Source organism: Ornithorhynchus anatinus, chromosome 7 (genome assembly GCF_004115215.2).
Source record: "Ornithorhynchus anatinus isolate Pmale09 chromosome 7, mOrnAna1.pri.v4, whole genome shotgun sequence".
Taxonomy (NCBI): Eukaryota; Metazoa; Chordata; class Mammalia; order Monotremata; family Ornithorhynchidae; genus Ornithorhynchus; species Ornithorhynchus anatinus.
In genome coordinates, this window is record NC_041734.1 from 41831615 (window position 1) to 41849051 (window position 17437).

The 17437-nt window shown below is 52.8% G+C and overlaps 1 protein-coding gene across 1 annotated transcript; it reads left to right on the forward strand.

Annotated features, from left to right (window-relative positions):
* The first annotated feature begins 1115 nt into the window (after positions 1-1115).
* On the forward strand, positions 1116-14696 carry CFAP410 (cilia and flagella associated protein 410). The gene is made up of 7 exons (XM_029069260.2): positions 1116-1314; positions 4175-4193; positions 6127-6173; positions 8368-8597; positions 11181-11355; positions 12307-12400; positions 13893-14696. Exons 1-7 carry the CDS (start codon positions 1238-1240, stop codon positions 14022-14024), a joined length of 774 nt encoding a protein of 257 aa, XP_028925093.1. The 5' UTR covers positions 1116-1237; the 3' UTR covers positions 14025-14696.
* Positions 14697-17437: the final 2741 nt, after the last annotated feature.

Below are 17437 nucleotides of genomic sequence, written 5' to 3' on the forward strand. Positions count from 1 at the left end.
TACGTGCAGAGCACTGTTCTAAGCGCTGGGGTAGACACAGGGGAATCAGGTTGTCCCACGTGGGGCTCACGGTCTTCATCCCCATTTGACAGATGAGGTCACTGAGGCCCAGAGAGGTGGGAAGTGACCTGCCCAAAGTCACCCAGCTGGCAAGCGGCCGAGGTGGGATTCGAACCCATGACTTCTGACTCCCAAGCCCGGGCTCTTTCCACTGAGCCGCGCTGCTTCTCAATTTTACTTCCCGGGCGCTCAGTATAGTGCTCTGCCCATCGTAAGTGCTCCATAAATAGGATTGAATGAATGAATTGATGAATGAATGAATGGATGGATGAATGAATGAATGCATGGATGAATGAATGGAGGGCGAGAACCTGCGTCTGCGCATGTCACTGATTCTCTGAGGCCAAAAGGGGGCGGGGAATTGGAATGTCACGTGCCTCCTTGGTGACCCAACTCCGCCCCCTGGAGACGAAGCCCCGCCCCCTCGGACTGTCACGTGCCCCAGGCCCCGTCTCGAGGCCCCCGAGCGGAGCCCCTCCCCCTAGAGGCGTAGCCCCACCCCCCGGGCAGGTCACGTGCCCCTGGCCCCCGATTCTACGCCCTCGAACGTAGCCCCCCCCCTCGCCCCGGGCTTGTCACGTGCCCCAGGTCCCCGTCTTGAGGCCCTCGAGCGGAGCACGCCCCTTGGAGACGCAGCCCCGCCCCTGGCGACGCAGCCCCGCCCCTTAGAGACGCAGCCCCGCCCCTTAGAGACGTAGCCCCGCCCCTGGGCGTGTCACGTGCCCCGGGTCCCCGTCCCGAGGCCCTCGAGCGGAGCACGCCCCTTGGAGACGCAGCCCCGCCCCTGGAGACGCAGCCCCGCCCCTTAGAGACGCAGCCCCGCCCCTTAGGGACGTAGCCCCGCCCCTGGAGACGCAGTCCCGCCCCTTAGAGACGCCGTCCCGCCCCTAGAGACGTAGCCCCGCCCCTGGGCGTGTCACGTGCCCCGGGTCCCCGTCCCGAGGCCCTCGAGCGGAGCACGCCCCTTGGAGACGCGGCCCCGCCCCTTAGAGACGCGACCCCGCCCCTTAGAGACGTAGCCCCGCCCCTGGAGACGCAGCCCCGCCCCTGGAGACGTAGCCCCGCCCCCTGGAGCCGAGCAGGACTGGCCAGGCCGGGCAGGGCCGCGGGCCGGGTTAGGCCAAGCCCCACCGGACCGAACCGAACCGAACCGAACCGAACCGAACCGGCCCGAACGATGAAGCTGACGCGGGAGATGGTCCTGTCCCGGGCCAAGGCCTCGGAGCTGGAGAGAGTGCGGAAGCTCAACTGTTGGTGAGGGGGGGGAGGGGCCGCCCCGCGCGCTGCACTCTGGGAGCGCTGCCCAGGGCCCCCGACACCCCCTTGCTCCCCCCCCCCCCCCAAACAGCCATTTAATAATGTTGGTATCTGCTAAGCGCTTCCTGTGTGCACAGCACTGTGCTAAGCGCTGGGGGAGATCCAGGGTCATCAGGCGGTCCCACGGGAGGCTCCCAGGCTTCACCCCCATTTGGCAGAGGAGGTCACTGAGGCCCAGAGAATAATAAGAATAATAACGTTGGTGTCTGTTAAGCGCTTACTATGTGCCGAGCACTGTCGTAAGCGCTGGGGGAGATCCAGGGTCATCAGGTTGTCCCACGGGAGGCTCCCAGGCTTCATCCCCATTTGGCAGAGGAGGTCACTGAGGCCCAGAGAATAATAAGAATAATAATGTTGGTGTCTGTTAAGCGCTTACTATGTGCCGAGCACTGTCCTAAGCGCTGGGGGAGATCCAGGGTCATCAGGTTGGCCCACGGGAGGCTCCCAGGCTTCATCCCCATTTGGCAGAGGAGGTCACTGAGGCCCAGAGAAGTTCATAATAATACTGTGGGTATTTAAGTGCTTACTATGTGCAGAGCGCTGTCCTAAGCGCTGGGGGAGATCCAGGGTCATCAGGTTGGCCCACGGGAGGCTCCCAGGCTTCATCCCCATTTGGCAGAGGAGGTCACTGAGGCCCAGAGAAGTTCATAATAATACTGTGGGTATTTAAGTGCTTACTATGTGCAGAGCGCTGTCCTAAGCGCTGGGGGAGATCCAGGGTCATCAGGCGGTCCCACGGGAGGTTCCCAGGCTTCATCCCCATTTGACAGAGGAGGTCACTGAGGCCCAGAGAATAATAAGAATAACGTTGGTGTTTGTTAAGCGCTTACTATGTGCAGAGCACTGTCGTAAGCGCTGGGGGAGATCCAGGGTCATCGGGTTGTCCCCCGGGAGGCTCCCAGGCTTCACCCCCATTTTGCAGATGAGGTCACTGAGGCCCAGAGAAGTGAAGTGACTTGCCCAGGGTCACACAGCTGACAAGTGGCGGAGCCGGGATTCGAACCCATGACCTCTGACTTCCAAGCCCGGGCTCTTTCCACTGAGCCGCGCTGCTTCTCTATTCTGCATTATATCCACACCTCTCCTTTATTTGCGCATCCACAGGACCGGCGCCGCCTGGCCTAGTTCATTCTATAGTATTTAGTGAGCGCTTACTCTGTGCGCAGCACTGTGCTAAGCGCTGGGGGAGATCCAGGGTCATCAGGTTGTCCCACGGGAGGCTCCCGGTCTTAATCCCCATTTGACAGATGAGGTCACTGAGGCCCAGAGAATAATAAGAATAATAATAATAATGTTGGTGTCTGTTAAGCGCTTACTATGTGCCGAGCACTGTCCTAAGCGCTGGGGGAGATCCAGGGTCATCAGGTTGTCCCACGGGAGGCTCCCAGGCTTCATCCCCATTTGACAGAGGAGGGAACTGAGGCCCAGAGAGGTTAATAATGATGTTGGTATTTGTTAAGCGCTTACTATGTGCGGAGCGCTGGACTAAGCGCTTGGAAGGGACAGTTGGGCAACAGAGAGAGACCAGCCCTGCCCAGTGACGGGGGCCGGTCGATACTGATATCCAATAGTATTTATCGAGCGCTTACTGTGTGCAGAGCACTGGACTAAGCGCCTGGATTGGACAGTTGGTCAAAAGAGAGAGACCAGCCCTGCATGTCTCTCTAATGCGAGCAGGCAGATGGGTGAAAACAAATCAACTTAATCACGATAAATAGAATCAAGGGGATGTTTACCTCATTATAATCATCATAATAATAACGTTGGTACTTGTTAGGCGCTTACTATGTGCACAGCACCGTGCTAAGCGCTGGGGGAGATCCGGGGTCATCGGGTTGTCCCACGGGAGGCTCACGGTCTTCATCCCCATTTGACAGATGAGGTCACTGAGGCCCAGAGAAGTGAATAGTAATACTGTTGGTATTTGTTAAGCGCTTACTATGTGCAGAGCACCGTCCTAAGCGCCGGGGGAGATCCGGGGTCATCGGGTTGTCCCACGGGAGGCTCCCGGGCTTCATCCCCATTTGACAGATGAGGTAACCGGGGCCCAGAGAAGCGAAGTGACTTGCCCACAGTCACACAGCTGACGAGTGGCAGAGCCGGAATTCGAACCCGTGACTCCCAAGCCCGGGCTCTTGCATCAGCCTCCTTGCTGACCTCCCTGCCTCTTCTCTCTCCAGTAAAGAGTTTACAGTTTAGAGGGGAAGACAGATAGTAAAATAAATTACAGTTTATGTGCATGCACGGGTACACTAACTTCCCACTATCCTCCGAGATACGATCAATCAGTCAGTTTAATCAATGGGGTTTTTTTAAGCCCTTCCCGTGTGCTGAGCACTGACCTAAGCACTCGGGAGAGTACGGTAGAGTTGCGAGAAGCAGCGTGGCTCAGTGGAAAGAGCCCGGGCTTGGGAGCCGCGGGTCGTGGGTCCGAATCCCGGCTCGGCCACTTGTCAGCTGTGGGACCGCGGGCGAGTCACTTCTCTCGGCCTCAGTGACCTCGTCTGGCAAATGGGGATGAAGACCGGGAGCCTGTATCTCCCCCAGCGCTTAGAACGGTGCTCTGCACATAGTAAGCGCTTAACAAATACCAACGTTATTTATTAGAAAGAAGAGATTCAGTAAATCCTATCAGCGATAGTGGTGATATCAAACTTCCCCAAGTCTCCTGAAAGAGACCCCTATCACCTCTACGTAGTCCCAGTGTCTCCGTTCGTTTTAAGACTGTTTACCAATTTTTTCTTGACGATTTAAAAGTATTAACTTTTTGTGTGTGTGTTTTTGGTTTTTTTTTTAGGGGCAGCCACCTTACAGACGTAAGTACTATGCTGGTGATTTCCACGTCGGGTCTCTCATTTAAAATCGATCTCACATTCCCTAATAAAAAGGAATTCCAGGAGATAGAACTCTTGCCGTGCCCTGTGACCCGCAGAGGAAATCACTGGCCCGTACACGGTACTCTAATCTTTGGAGCGCTTAGCTTCTCCGTACTTTAGAAACTGCTGGAATTTTTCAACTTCCTTCTTTATTCATTCAGTAGTATTTATTGAGCGCTTACTAGGTGCAGAGCACTGCCCTAAGCGCTTGGAACGAACAAGTCGGCAACAGATAGAGACGGTCCCTGCCGTCTGACGGGCTCGCGGTCTGATCGGGGGAGTCGGACGGACGCGAACGATGGCGATAAATAGAGTCGAGGGGAAGAACGTCTCGTAAAGACAATGGCAGCTTTAATCACGGTGCTTTTCGGGTTCATCATAATGAATCTAGACGATCGCCATCTTGTAACTGGATTGAGGTCATCTCCAATAAGGGATCCTCTCCGGGGGTGGTCACGATTACCATCCCGTCACAGATCCCGGAGGTGATCTCGGAGCAGGTGGAGAGGATTTCCACCTAATCGGGGTTCGCCTCTTTCCGAAAACGGCTCGACCCTGCCGGGACGCCGTGCCCGCCGTGCCGGCCGAACCCGACTCCCCGGCGACGAGGTCCGGGGCTGTGGGATGGGTTGACTGGGAGATTCTGGGATCTGGGCAAAGTCACGGTTCCTGAGGGTCCCGTTAGCGAGGGTGTCCTCTGAGCACTGTGGCCGCAGCAGCAAAATTCACGCCCGCTCGGACCGTACTTCCTTCTCCGGAAAGCCAGGCCGTGCCAGGGTCAGGGTGGTGGAGTTGAGCTTGCTTTTAACAGTCCGATTTCTCTTGCTCCTCGATCCATTTTTTGCCCGTTTCTGAGATGGTCGGGGAAAAAGCCCTTCACGTCGCCTCACTGGGAGACCCCGCCTGTTAGCCAGGGAGAGCTTTCATTCAATAGTATTTATGGAGCGCTTACCGTGTGCAGAGCACCGGACTAAGCGCTTGGAATGAACAAGTCGGCAACAGACGGAGACGGTCCCTGCCGTCTGACGGGCTAATCGGGGGAGACGGACGGACGGGAACGATGGCGATAAATAGAGCCGAGGGGAAGAACGTCTCGTAAAGACAGTGGCGACTAAATAGAATCGAGGCGACGTACGTTTCATTAACAGAATGAGAACCGGGGGACTGGTGCTTGGCCTGTTAAAACCCAACGCTCCACATCTTTTAACATCCTTGGCCCGTGATGCTGTCGTCCTCGTCCTTTCAGAGCCTCCCCATCCAGCCCTCTCCGAATTCGTTTGAAGTCACTGTAAACGTTTGGGTGCAGCTCAGCAAAAGCAGAGTGATAAAGGGACCCTGCTTATTCTGAAGACCGATACCTGATCTATCCTTGGAATTCGATGCGAGGAAAGGAACCCGAGGCTGTGCTTGATAAAGAGAAATTTGATCGTGCCGAAGCCCGTGCGTCGATTTGTCGCCGCTCCCCGTGCCTTTGTGCGCCGACTTCTCACCCACCATCTCAACGCTGGACTCTCCGTCCCGTTGCGGCGTCGAGGCACGGTGAAATCAAGACGGGCCAGAGTCGTCGTGTTTTCCTGCATGCGGGTTTCAGCTCTGTATTTATATATAAGGAGAGACAGGAAGCCTTAATTTTCTTGCGGCAGACTCTTCCCCCACAACTCTGAGGGTGCTCGAGCTTCTTTATTTCTAAGATCCGATGTAAAAATATAAATAATGAAAATGAGTCTCAAGTAAGGAGCCTTCACGTTTAAACTTGCTAGAGATTGGATTCGCCTCTTCCTTTTTTTCCCTCTTCGTTATAAACAGTTTTTCAGCTTTCGCCTGTAAAGGAAAAATCTTCAGAAATTCTTGTCGTTTTTTTCTCCCCCTCTAGATTTCAATATGCCGAGAGTTGCCCAGCATTGAAGTAATTACTCTCAGGTGAGCAAATGCCTTCAGTTTTTGTTTTGTTTTTTTAATAAGATTAATTGTTCGGAGTCTCTGGAAGCTTTCGTTCATATAAGGTCCTCAGCGATAGCAGATCACCACAGGAAATGGGAGCGGAATTTACCTGGAAAGTCAGGGCAGAAGGCAGCGAGCGCCGTCTTCTCAACTCTACCGGGGATTGGCAAAAGGGTTGAGAATTATAGCTTTGTTCGCCCGTTAGTTCCGCCTCTCTCCAGTCGTACTGTGTCACTGGGAGGGACCTTGCAAAGTACCTTGGCTGAGACTTTTCTGAGGGTGGAACTGGTCCCAGCTAAATTCTCAGCGTGGCTCAGTGGAAAGAGCCCGGGCTTGGGAGTCAGAGGTCACGGGTTCGAATCCCGGCTCTGCCATCCGTCAGCTGTTTGTGACTGTGGGCAAGTCACTTCACTTCTCTGGGCCTCAGTGACCTCATCTGTAAAATGGGGTTGAAGACCGTGAGCCGCACGAGGGACAACCTGATTACCTCGTATCTACCCCAGCGCTTGGAACAGTGCTCTGCACATAGTAAGCGCTTAAGTACCAACATCATTAGTATTCTCCTTTCCACCCTTTTTAGCCTCTAGGCACGTCACGAATGACTTGTTTCCCCGCTGTCCCATAAAGACCTATTTAAGATTCACTCGTTCGGTCGGATTTACTGAGCGCTTCCTGTGTCCAAAACACTGTGCTAAGCGCTCGGGAGAGTACGATTTAACAATAGGATTCCTTCTTCCGACCTTCGTCGCCGTTCCGAGCAAGCCGGGCAGTTCTTGCAATATTTCTGAGTCACTTGCCAGACCTTTCTGGGTTTTGACATCCCTTCGGTCAGTTTCGAGAGATTTCGTCAACAGTGAACCACCTCCTTACGGTCCGTCTTTATTCTCTGGTATCCCAAAGCCGTAACTTTTCTAGCTAACTTAACTGCACGATGAAACTACGTCTTTACCTGAATCTCTCTTCCGAGGCTCTTGGAATGAAACGTTTCGTTTGTAAACCCAACACTGATCTATAGCACAGGTTTGATCGGCAGTAGGCCTAGACTTTGCACCCTCAACTCCGTAGAACAATTCTCAAACTCTGAATAATTTTTCTGAAAATGCACAAAACCACTGCCCAGTAAGATAATGTCACCTGAAAGTTTACCGCTTCCCACGCCAAAGATATTTCAAAGGATCAGCATGGTAGTGGAAAGAGCACTGGGAGTCAGAGGACCCGGGTTCTAATCTTAACTTATCTGTACCTCGGTTTCTTCATCTGCAAAATGGGGATCCAGGGTCTGTTTTCCCTCCCACTTAAGCTGCGAGCCCCATACGGAACAGGGACCGTGTCCAGCCTGATTAACTTGCATCTGCCCAATGTTCGGATCAGTGCTTATAAGTACAGTGATAATAATAGTACTAAGTTAAAATAAAGGGGGTTTTAATGTTTACCTGAAGCTATTTTCATTGCTTTATTGTCCAAGTTTCTTATAGCTCACAGCTCCGGGTAAAATGTAAGAAATAAAACGGAAGAGCTGCTTTGAATTTTTCAGCTTACCACTTACTCTGACTCGGGTAAGTGAGCTAACCTCTTTGGACCTCGGTAACTTCCTCTTTAAAATGAGCATAAAGTAGATCGCCTCTTTCGTTAATGCCTCACTAAAGAACCTAACAGCAGTGATGAGAACGTCCTGCATTTGTAGCGCTCTTTTATTTTTGCGAAGCACTCTGGCATCAGCCTCATTTTGTCTTCAAGCTCCCCGTGAGTGGGGAAAGGCCAGTATCCTTTCATTTGATAGATGGGGAAACTGAGATCCGGAAAGGTTAAATGACAGCCCCGGCATCTTTCGGCAGACCGGTGGTAGGGAGCTTTCTAAAATCCTCACTTTTCCAGCCCACGCTCTTTGCACTAGACTGCTGAAAACCGAAGGGGGATGTTGAACTTCCCCGTAAACGTGCAGCGTGCATAGAAGTAATTCTCTTCAATTTGAGGGGTGATCTGACCTAAGGCCGGCCCGGCCTCCCCAATTTCAGCCGTCCCATTCTTCTCCCGTGCCTCTTCGCCAGTCTGGGGGCTTTATTTCGGGTTGACCGACGGCCGTGTCCAGCGCTTCTGTTTGGTTTACCGATTTGCCTCCCACCGGAGGCGTTCGAAAGCCGAATCGGTTTCTGATGTTCCGATCTCGATGTAGCGTCAACGGAGTCTCAAGCCTGGAGCCGATAAGTCACTGCCTGCATCTGAGCGAACTCTACCTGAGGAAGAATAGCATCTCCAGCTTGGCCGAGCTCTTCTACCTGAAAGACCTGCCCCGGTTGAGGGTCCTGTGGCTGGCCGAGAACCCCTGCTGTGGTTCCGATCCCCACCGATACAGGATGACTGTTCTGCGAAACCTCCCTAACCTCCAAAAGCTGGACAACCAGAGTAGGTACCGCGGGGAACTTTCGGAAAGGCTCGGGGACTCTGAGACGGCAGGCAGGGTGGATGAGATCTGCTAAGAACGGTCGCACGCTAGATTCCCCGCTTGGCCCTGTTTCAGAAGGTAACATGAAATGGAAGCCTCCTGGTTTGTAAGATTTTTTTTTCCCCTCCCCTTACCTCTGGTTATTTCCAGAACCGCATTTTTCTTGGAGCCCACGTTTTTATTCTCTGGGTAGTAGACACCCCCTTCAACCTCTGCTTCCTCTTGTGGGCAGACATCTTTCCATTTTGTTTCCCTTTAAATGCATTCGCCTTCCCTTGAGCGGGAAGGTCGTGTTTCCTCCAAACGTTGTGAACTTAACATTGGGTTAGAGGAACCGTTGAGCGGGGGAATTAGTGGGCTGGGACGCGGGTGGTTCGTTAATACCTAGAGAAGCGGCGCGGCTCGGTGGAAGGAACCCGGGCTTGGGAGTCAGAGGTCCCGGGTTCTAATCCCGACTCCGCCGCTTGCCAGCCGTGTGACTTCGGGCAAGTCACTTAACCTCTCCGTGCCTCAGTTCCCTCATCTGTAAAATGGGGATTAAAACTGGGAGCCCCACCTGGGACAACCTGATCACCTTGTATCCCCCCAGCGCTTAGAACAGTGCTTTGCACAGAGTAAGCGCTTAACCAATGCCACCATTATTATTGTTGTTATCACCTCCATGACTGACGTTTTTGGGTACACATTCCTAGGGTGTGGTTCTGTATACCCCACTAGCGGAGTGCCTTCTAACCTTGCCGCATGTCATTTTACGGGATTCAATAACGTAAAATTGCAAATGCCCACGGGCACGCGGAGTCCCGCGTGGTACAGCTCAGTAAGGCTGGGATAGAGGCAGCTTCCCCTTTCGACCACGTGCCTGTCCGCATGTATTTCTTCCTATGTTGCCCCAACTTAGAGATCGAATTATCCCAAATCTCTCTGTATGGTCAGAAGAACTAATACTTGCATTGTGTTATGTCTTAACTGTGTAATAATAACGTTGGTAGTTAAGTGCTTACTCTGTGCCAAGCACCCTTCTGAGCGCTGGGTAATCGGATTGTCTCACACAGGGCTCACGGTCTTCATCCCCATTTTACAGATGAGGTCACTGAGGCACGGAGAAGGGAAGTGACTTGTCACCCAGCTGACAAGCGGCGGAGCCGGGATTAGAGCCCCCGACCTCTGACTCCCAAGCATGGGCTCTTTCCCCCGAGCCACGCTGCCTCTCTAATGTAATGAAAACCTCCGTTGGGGGAGAACTGAGTAGACGCGTATGTGGAGAGGGCTGTCGCTGTACAAGATTGAAAAAAAAACGGGTGCATTTGCCCGAACGCAGTTTATGCCCCATCACTGGGCTCAGGACCATCGGTGGACCTTCCCATAGCCTGGCCCGATACGATTAAGAGCGATCTTCCTCATCCCCAGATTTGAGCCTCCTCGGGCTGGTGGGGAAAGTGTTTCCCAACAAGGGAACCGCTGGGTCGCCACTAAAGCCTCTCCAGGCGCAGAGGTCCCCTTGTGAGCTCATAAAGATTACGAGTTCTCCATTTTAATAGAGATTCCGATAGGGAGATGATCTAAGAGATTACAGCCCTTAGAGGCCATCGTACCTCTTCAGCCTCAGTCCCCCCCCCAGGAGATGATGTTGGATCCAGTAGGCCCCCAAGACTTCTGCCTGGGCGTAGCCCAGCCGTCAGGGAAGGGTGTTTCAGAGGAGGGGCACCTTATGAGGCAGCATGGCGGCCCGGGGAGTCAGAAGGTCGTGGGTTCTAATCCCGGCTCTGCCATCTGTCTGCTGGGTGACCGCGGGCAAGTCACGTCGTGAATCCGTGCCTCAGTTCCCTCATCTGTCAAATAGGATGAAGGCTGCGAGCCCTGTGTGGGACAGGGACTGTGTCCAACCCAATTAGCTTATGTCTACCCCAGCGCCTAGTACAGTGCCTGGAACACAGTAGGTGCTTCACAAATACCACAGTCATTAGTATTATTATAAGTAAGAGTCCCCAAGGATTTGGAAAGCCTGGCTAACCTGCCGTGACTGCTACATCCGCTGGTTGAGAATAGAGGTATTTGCTTCTGACAGATAATAATAATAACGTTGGTATTCGTTAAGCGTTTCCTATGTGCAGAGCACCGTTCTAAGCGCTGGGGGAGATACAGGGTCATCAGGTGGTCCCCCGCGAGGCTCGCAGTTAATCCCCATTTGACAGATGAGGTCGCTGAGGCACCGAGAAGTGAAATGACTTGCCCACAGTCACAGAGGTGACGGGTGGCAGAGCCGGGATTGGAACCCGTGACCTCCGACTCCCAAGCCCGGGCCCTTTCCACTGAGACAGACACTTGGGTTCCCTTGACTTGGTGGTTGGGGGTAAGGGGCAGCGGGAAGGAAGCAGACGTGACCAAACCGTGCAGTCGTCTGAGCTGTGAGAGCGTGGACAATTCCAATTTTGTAGGCCTGAAGGCCTTGGAGTCGCTCTGGGGGGGGCGGAGGATGGGGAAGGTTGTGTTTTGTTCATCATCATCCCAACTGGCCCTTATTTGATTCCTAATTCCTCTCGTAGATGTGACAGAAGAAGAGCTGTCTCAGGCTCTGGTGGAAGGGGAGGAGATAATAAGTGCTCCGGTCCGTCAGGGCACAGAGAATGGCCATCCGGAAATGTCCTGTGAACTGAGTGTGTCGGATTCCGCGGCGGAGACGCAAAGTGACCCGCTTAACTACAGTATGGAGGAGACAAAGTGAGGACTCGGAATAGGGAGAGTTGTTCTGGGGGCTGAGGTAGCCCAGGATTGTGAAAGGGTGTCTGTAGCAACCTCTCCTAAAAATTATCCTTGACATGAGGGAATCGATCTGTGGTATCTATTGAGTCTTTACCCTGTGCAGAGCACTTACTGAGTGCTTGGAAGAGTGCCGTACAACAGAATTACTGCCCGTGACGAGCTTACAGTCTAGAGGGAATGCACCGCCTATTCGGCTGTACCGTTTTTCTCTCCCTTCCTCGCCCTCTTTGGGAAATCACAACTAAAATTGAGAAAGGGGAAGAAGGGATTCTTAAAGCGGGGTCTGTTAGCCTACAGCTCCAGGCGGTATATTCCAACCTATCATGACTTTTGCACTTTGAAGATGTCGCCTGGCTGGTCACAAAAACAACAGAAAGGGTCTTGACGCGATAAGAGTCAAGAACGATGCTGGGGATTTTCAGAGGTCCGGAGAAAGGGATGAGTTCACTGTCATTGAAAAGGTCAACGGCGTCATCTCTCCGCTCGATCCTGCATTAGGAGATCCTTTTAGAAGGTGGAACTAAGCTCAGTTTTCCACCCTGCCTCATTTTAAGACAGTGAAGACAAGAGTCAGAGGAGAGAAATAACGTATAAAAGGCAGGAAAATAGACCCTACGCATAGGTGTCGGTATTCCTAATCGCGTTACTTTTTCCTCTCATAGTTTTCCCTCCTGCTAATAAATCCGGGAGTGAATGTGGGTAGGGAATGCGTGGGAGGAACTGTGGAGGTGGATGGGAGGTGAAAGGTCTGTACTGTTATAGGCCTAGTGCTTGTTCTGTGCTGGAATCCGTATGTCATCATTTGTGAAAAGAAGAAAGCTACAGAAATTGGAATTATTTAATTTAGAAAAGTCCACTCCATGGAAAAGGGTAGCGTAAACTTACTTCGTCTCATTCTCCTCCTGCCAGTAAAATTCGTGAACAGCTTGGGATGAAGCCACTTCTGCGGGATAGATTTTCCTCCTTCTCCCCCCGGGAAACAGACAGTAGCAGAAAGAAGAGGGTGAGTGTGGTTTTCGATATTAATGTCGTAATTCGGATCACTGTGATGTCCTCTTGTAATAGGCCAGAAAATTCATCAGAGATACAGAGTTTCTTCATATCTGGGGGAAAGTCTTGGATCCATGAGCTCTGTCCCAGTGTGAAATGTATTTGGAAATGTTTGCTCACAGGCGGGCCTGAGCTCTGGGGGGAACGGTTCACGAGTCCGTTGTCCAAGAAGAATTGGGTTTGTGGGGGTGGAGCCACAGACTTCACCTCTGCAGCTTGGTTAGCTTCCCACCCCTTGCAGTAAGAAAGGAGCCGGCTGGAATCTAGAGCCAAGAGAGGTCTCAATCCTGCAACTCTCTCCCAACTCTGGCTTCAAGGTAGGAGTGGGTGCTCTGAGCACTAGGGATGCTGTTGGCCCCAGGCTGCAAGCAGAATAAGGATTCAGTTAATTCACGGTGGTATTAAGCGCTTACTATGGGCCGAGCACCCTTCTAAGCGCCGGGGTAAATACAGAGTGATCAGGTTGTCCCACGTGGCGCTCACAGTCCTCATCCCCATTTTACAGATGAGGTAACTGAGGCCCAGAGAAGTGGCTCGCCCAAGGTCGCACAGCAGACGAGTGGCAGAGCCAGGATTAGAACCCATGACCTCTGACTCCCAAGCCCGGGCTCTCTCCACTGAGCCACAACTGCTACTGTCCCCGGATGTCACCCCGACTGCATTTTTCCCTTCCCACATGTTTGTGTGCCTGGATCCATCCCCCGGTCCCACCTCTCATGTGTCTATGCCGGTCAGTCGGCATTATTGATTGAGCCCCCACTACGTGCCAAGCACTGTACTAAGCCCTCGGGAGAGAATTGCTGGGCTGTAGCGTTGTCTGAGGCCTTGTTTTATTGTGTCCTTAAAATAGTTCCTCTGCCCTCCGTGCTTTCAGTTTCCCAATTTCAGGGTTCCGTGCAGCGGTCGTTTGATGTCCTGCTGCTGTCGCTCATTCTCTTCATTCAGTAGTATTTATTGAGCGCTTACTGTGCGCAGAGCACCGTACTAAGCGCTTGGAATGGACGAGTCGGCAACAGATAGAGACGAGCCCTGCCCATCGACGGGCTCAAAGTCTAATCGGGGGAGACGGACAGACAGAAACAATAGCAGTGAATAGAATCAAGGGGACGGACATCTCATTAACAGAATAAATAGGGTAATAAAAATATATACAAATGAGCGGACGAGCACAGCGCTGAGGGGACGGGGGTGGAGCGGAGGGAAAGGGAGCACAGTTGTGCTGAGGTGAAAGTGGCCTCTGTGTCCACCTTCCAGAACTTCGCTGTGTGTCCTCCCGACTTGCCCTCTGACGCCAAGTCCGGCCCGTGAACGGTGCCGAGGGGATTACTCGAGGAGCCGGCTGTGGGGCCGTTGCCGGTTTTTTTTTTTTGTTTTACTGTAGCGTGAGCATCAGAAGTGGCATGCAGCCAGGTTGCGTATGGCGGTTGATATCTCTCTTTCCGCAGAACAACATCCTAAATGCCATCTTGCTGCTCCTGAAGGAACTAGACACAGAGGGACTGGACATCATCCATCAGACGATTGGAAGCAGGCTCCAGGCCCTACGGAGAAAGGAGTGTCAGGAGGAGGATCAGTAGAGGCTGCCGCGGGGATCCGAAAAACGGTCCGGCCCAACGGCGCGACCCCGCTCGCGCGGCCTCATTTTCATCTCATCCAGTTCCCTGCTGCGTTTTCTCCAGGTGCCCCGGCCTCGGGTGAGAGCTGGGGTGGGTGGCAACTTCACGTCGGAAGCTCGGATCACCCGGCCACCAGAGAGCCGTCCGTTGTCACGCCTGTGTTCGGGACCCGTGACCGAATCATTCGTGACGCTCCTCGGGCCCGTATCCGGACGACCCCACTCACCGCTCCGTGGAACTTTTCAGGAGAGATGTTGCTCTTCCTCCGGAGGGTTGCGTGTTCGCCAGTACACTCAAATGACCCCGAGAAAGGTAAAAGAGATCATTCTTTCGATTGCCTCTTCGTGGTGACCGACGTGACTCCGAGCACGTTCGACTGATGCTGGCGTCTCCGAGAGTTGTCCTTTCCCGGAAATAGCATGCGAGAATCGGTCTCCACCGTCGATCTTCTTTTTCATTTTCTCTCCCTTCGTAAAGTAAGGGACCGCGCTGAAGCGTGACTCATAATGGAGGGCCTTGAAAGTAATTTTCCCCATTAAAGTACATATTTTTCCAAAATACAGCATTGACCTGTATTTTCTAAATGAACACATGTAAAAGTCGATTGCAAAATAAATACCATTTTTCTCAGGACGCTACTGCTCCATTTTGTTTTCCCTTCTTGTCCTGTTTTTAATCTGATTTGAAGAGTGGCCCGGAGAGCCACTACTGCTTAATCAATCATTTGTTCTCAGTGCTTACTGTGTGCAGAGCACTGTACTGATCACTTGGGAGAGTACAATATGAGAGTATAATAAGTTGGTAGCCAAATTCGCGGCCCACAGTAATAATAGTAATGCTGGTATTTGTTAAGCGTTTACTATGTGCAGAGCACTGTTCTAAGCGTTGGAGGAGATACAGGGTCATCAGGTCGTTCCACGTGAGGCTCACGGTCTTCATCCCCATTTTACAGATGAGGGAACTGAGGCCCAGAGAAGGGAAGTGACTTGCCCACAGTCAGCTGACAAGCGGCAGAGCTGGGGTTCGAACCCGTGACCTCTGACTCCCAAGCCCGGGCTCTTTCCACCGAGCCACGCTGCCTCTCTGATAGTCCAGAGCGGGAGACAGGTGTCAATGTAAATAAATTACGGATATGTACGTGAGTGCTATGGGGTTGAGGGAGGGGGGAATAAAGGGAACGGATCCAAGCAGGGGCAGCGCAGAAGGGAGCGAGAGAAGAGGAAACGAGGGCTTAATCAGGGAAGGCCTCTCGGAGGAGGTGTGCCTACGGTGAGGCTTTGAAGATGGGGAAAGGAATTGCCGGCTGTGTAGAGCGGAAGCACGGCCTAGTGGCAGGAACACGGGCTTGGGGGCCAGATGGTGTGGGTTCCAGTCCCGGCTCTGCCACTTATCTCCTGGGTGACCTTGGGAAAGTCACTTAACCTCTCTGGGCCTCGGTTACCTCATCTGTAAAGTGGGGATCGAGACTGCGAGCCCCAGGTGGGACAGAGACTGTGTTCAGACTGATCGCCTTGTATCGACTGCAGGGCTTGGCACACGGTAAGCCGACGAATACCGTAATTATTATTATTATTCATAAGTGGAAGGCATTCCAGGCCAGAGAGAGGATGTAGACGAGAGGTCCCCATTTTGCAGATGAGGTAACCGAGGCACAGAGAAGTTATGTGACTCGCCCGAGGTCACACAGCCGACAAGTGGCGGAGTGGGAATTAGAACCCACGTCCCGTTACTCCCAAGCCCGGCCTCTTTCCACTCAGCCATGCTGCTTCTCAGACGCGGCGTGGTTGATAAATCAGCCAAGTTCATAAATCTAAAGTATGGTTAAAAATCAGGAGATAGAGTAGAGCCTGTTGGATTTGGCAAGAAGGACTATGTGCAGAGCACTGTGCTAAGCGCTTGGAATGTACAACTGGGCAACAGATAGAGGCAGTCCCTGCCCATTGACGGGCTCAAAGTCTAATCGGGGGAGACGGACAGACAAAAACAGTAGCAATAAATAGAATCACGGGGATGTAACATCTCATCAACAAAATAAATAGGGTAATAAAAATATATACAAATGAGGGGACGAGCACAGGAGCCAGGTTGCAGGTGGTCAAGGAGAGAATCGGAGGAGAGGGAGTGGAGGCAACGGGTGTAAACAGTTCACTAAAAGAATTTAGGAAGGAATGGAAGGAGGGAGATTTTTTTTTTTTAGGATAGGGGTTAAACGGGCATGTTCGATGGCAGTGGGGGAGATGTCAGCGGAGAGCGAAGTGTTGAAGATGGCGGTTAGGGAGGGAAGAAGGGGGAGGCCAGGTGTTTCAATAAGGTGTGAGGGGCTGGGCTCGGAGAGGCAGGTGGAGAAGGGGTAGGTTTAAGACGAGGCGGGAGATCTCCTCATGAGATACTCCTGGGAAGTGAGAAGAGGAGGCCAGGACTGAAGAAGTGCAGGAAATCACACCCGACGGTTTCAATTTTTCCACTGAAATCGGTGGTGAGGTCGGTAGGGCCAAGGAGGAGGGGAGGCGGGGGGACAGGGAGTTGGAGGAGGGAGTCAAAGCTCTGAGAGAGCTGGCACGGGCAGTGGGTGTGGGAGTCCATGAAGATGGAGCGATATTGTCGCTGGGCAGAGTTATAACCGGCGAGGGTCAGTTGGCTCGAGCACAAGAACAGAGGAACCGTGGAGGTGACACAAGATCGTGGGTTGGTGGCACAAGATAAGCGAAGTGACGGGAGCAGGGCGGTTGTGTTCTGTGGTGAGGGCAGTACCGAGGGTGGGGATTTACGCATCAAGAGAACTCAGGATGGGTAAGGACGTCGATGGGTGTGATGACTTTGGAAAATTGGAATTAGGCGAGAGATTGGAGTTCTCTGCGTGGGGACGAGACAGTTTCACAGGGAGGGGATGCGCAGCAGAGAACGCAAGCGAGGAGATGGCGGGCGGAGAGGGGAGTTTCAGACTTGGCGAGGTCAGAGACCGTACGGTTCCCGGAGACGATGAAATTAAGCCCGTGTCCCGACTCGGTGAGTTGGTGCGGTGGAAAGGAGCAGGTCGGGGGAGTTGATGAGTGAGAGGAAGCGGTTACCGGGAAGGCTGTCGGGAATATCCACGTGGGTATTGAAGTTCCCAAGGATCAGCGGTAGGGACGGAGAAAGGAGGAGTGGGAGAAAGGGAGCGAGATGGTTCAGAAAGTTGGAGGTGACGGTGACTTTTTATGTGAACGATTCAGCTGTTCCATCAGAAGAGAGATAATCAATTTGTCTCTCCTGTGCTGTTTGAATCCTCATTCCCCAAAGTAACTATTCTCTAAATGATTCATATCATTTTATCAAGAAAGCTTGAGGTTCCCCCACCAGTGCCGGTGTCCGGGTGTCACGACCGCGGGCCCAGA

What these genes read in the sequence shown, in the direction of transcription:
- CFAP410 (XM_029069260.2), top strand. Translation starts at nt 1,238, where the DNA reads ATGAAGCTGACGCGGGAGATGGTCCTGTCCCGGGCCAAGGCCTCGGAG. An exon ending in TACAGTATGGAGGAGACAAA is followed by an intron (nt 11,356 to 12,306) that starts GTGAGGACTCGG and finishes TCCTCCTGCCAG; the next exon opens with TAAAATTCGTGAACAGCTTG. An exon ending in ACAGTAGCAGAAAGAAGAGG is followed by an intron (nt 12,401 to 13,892) that starts GTGAGTGTGGTT and finishes CTCTTTCCGCAG; the next exon opens with AACAACATCCTAAATGCCAT.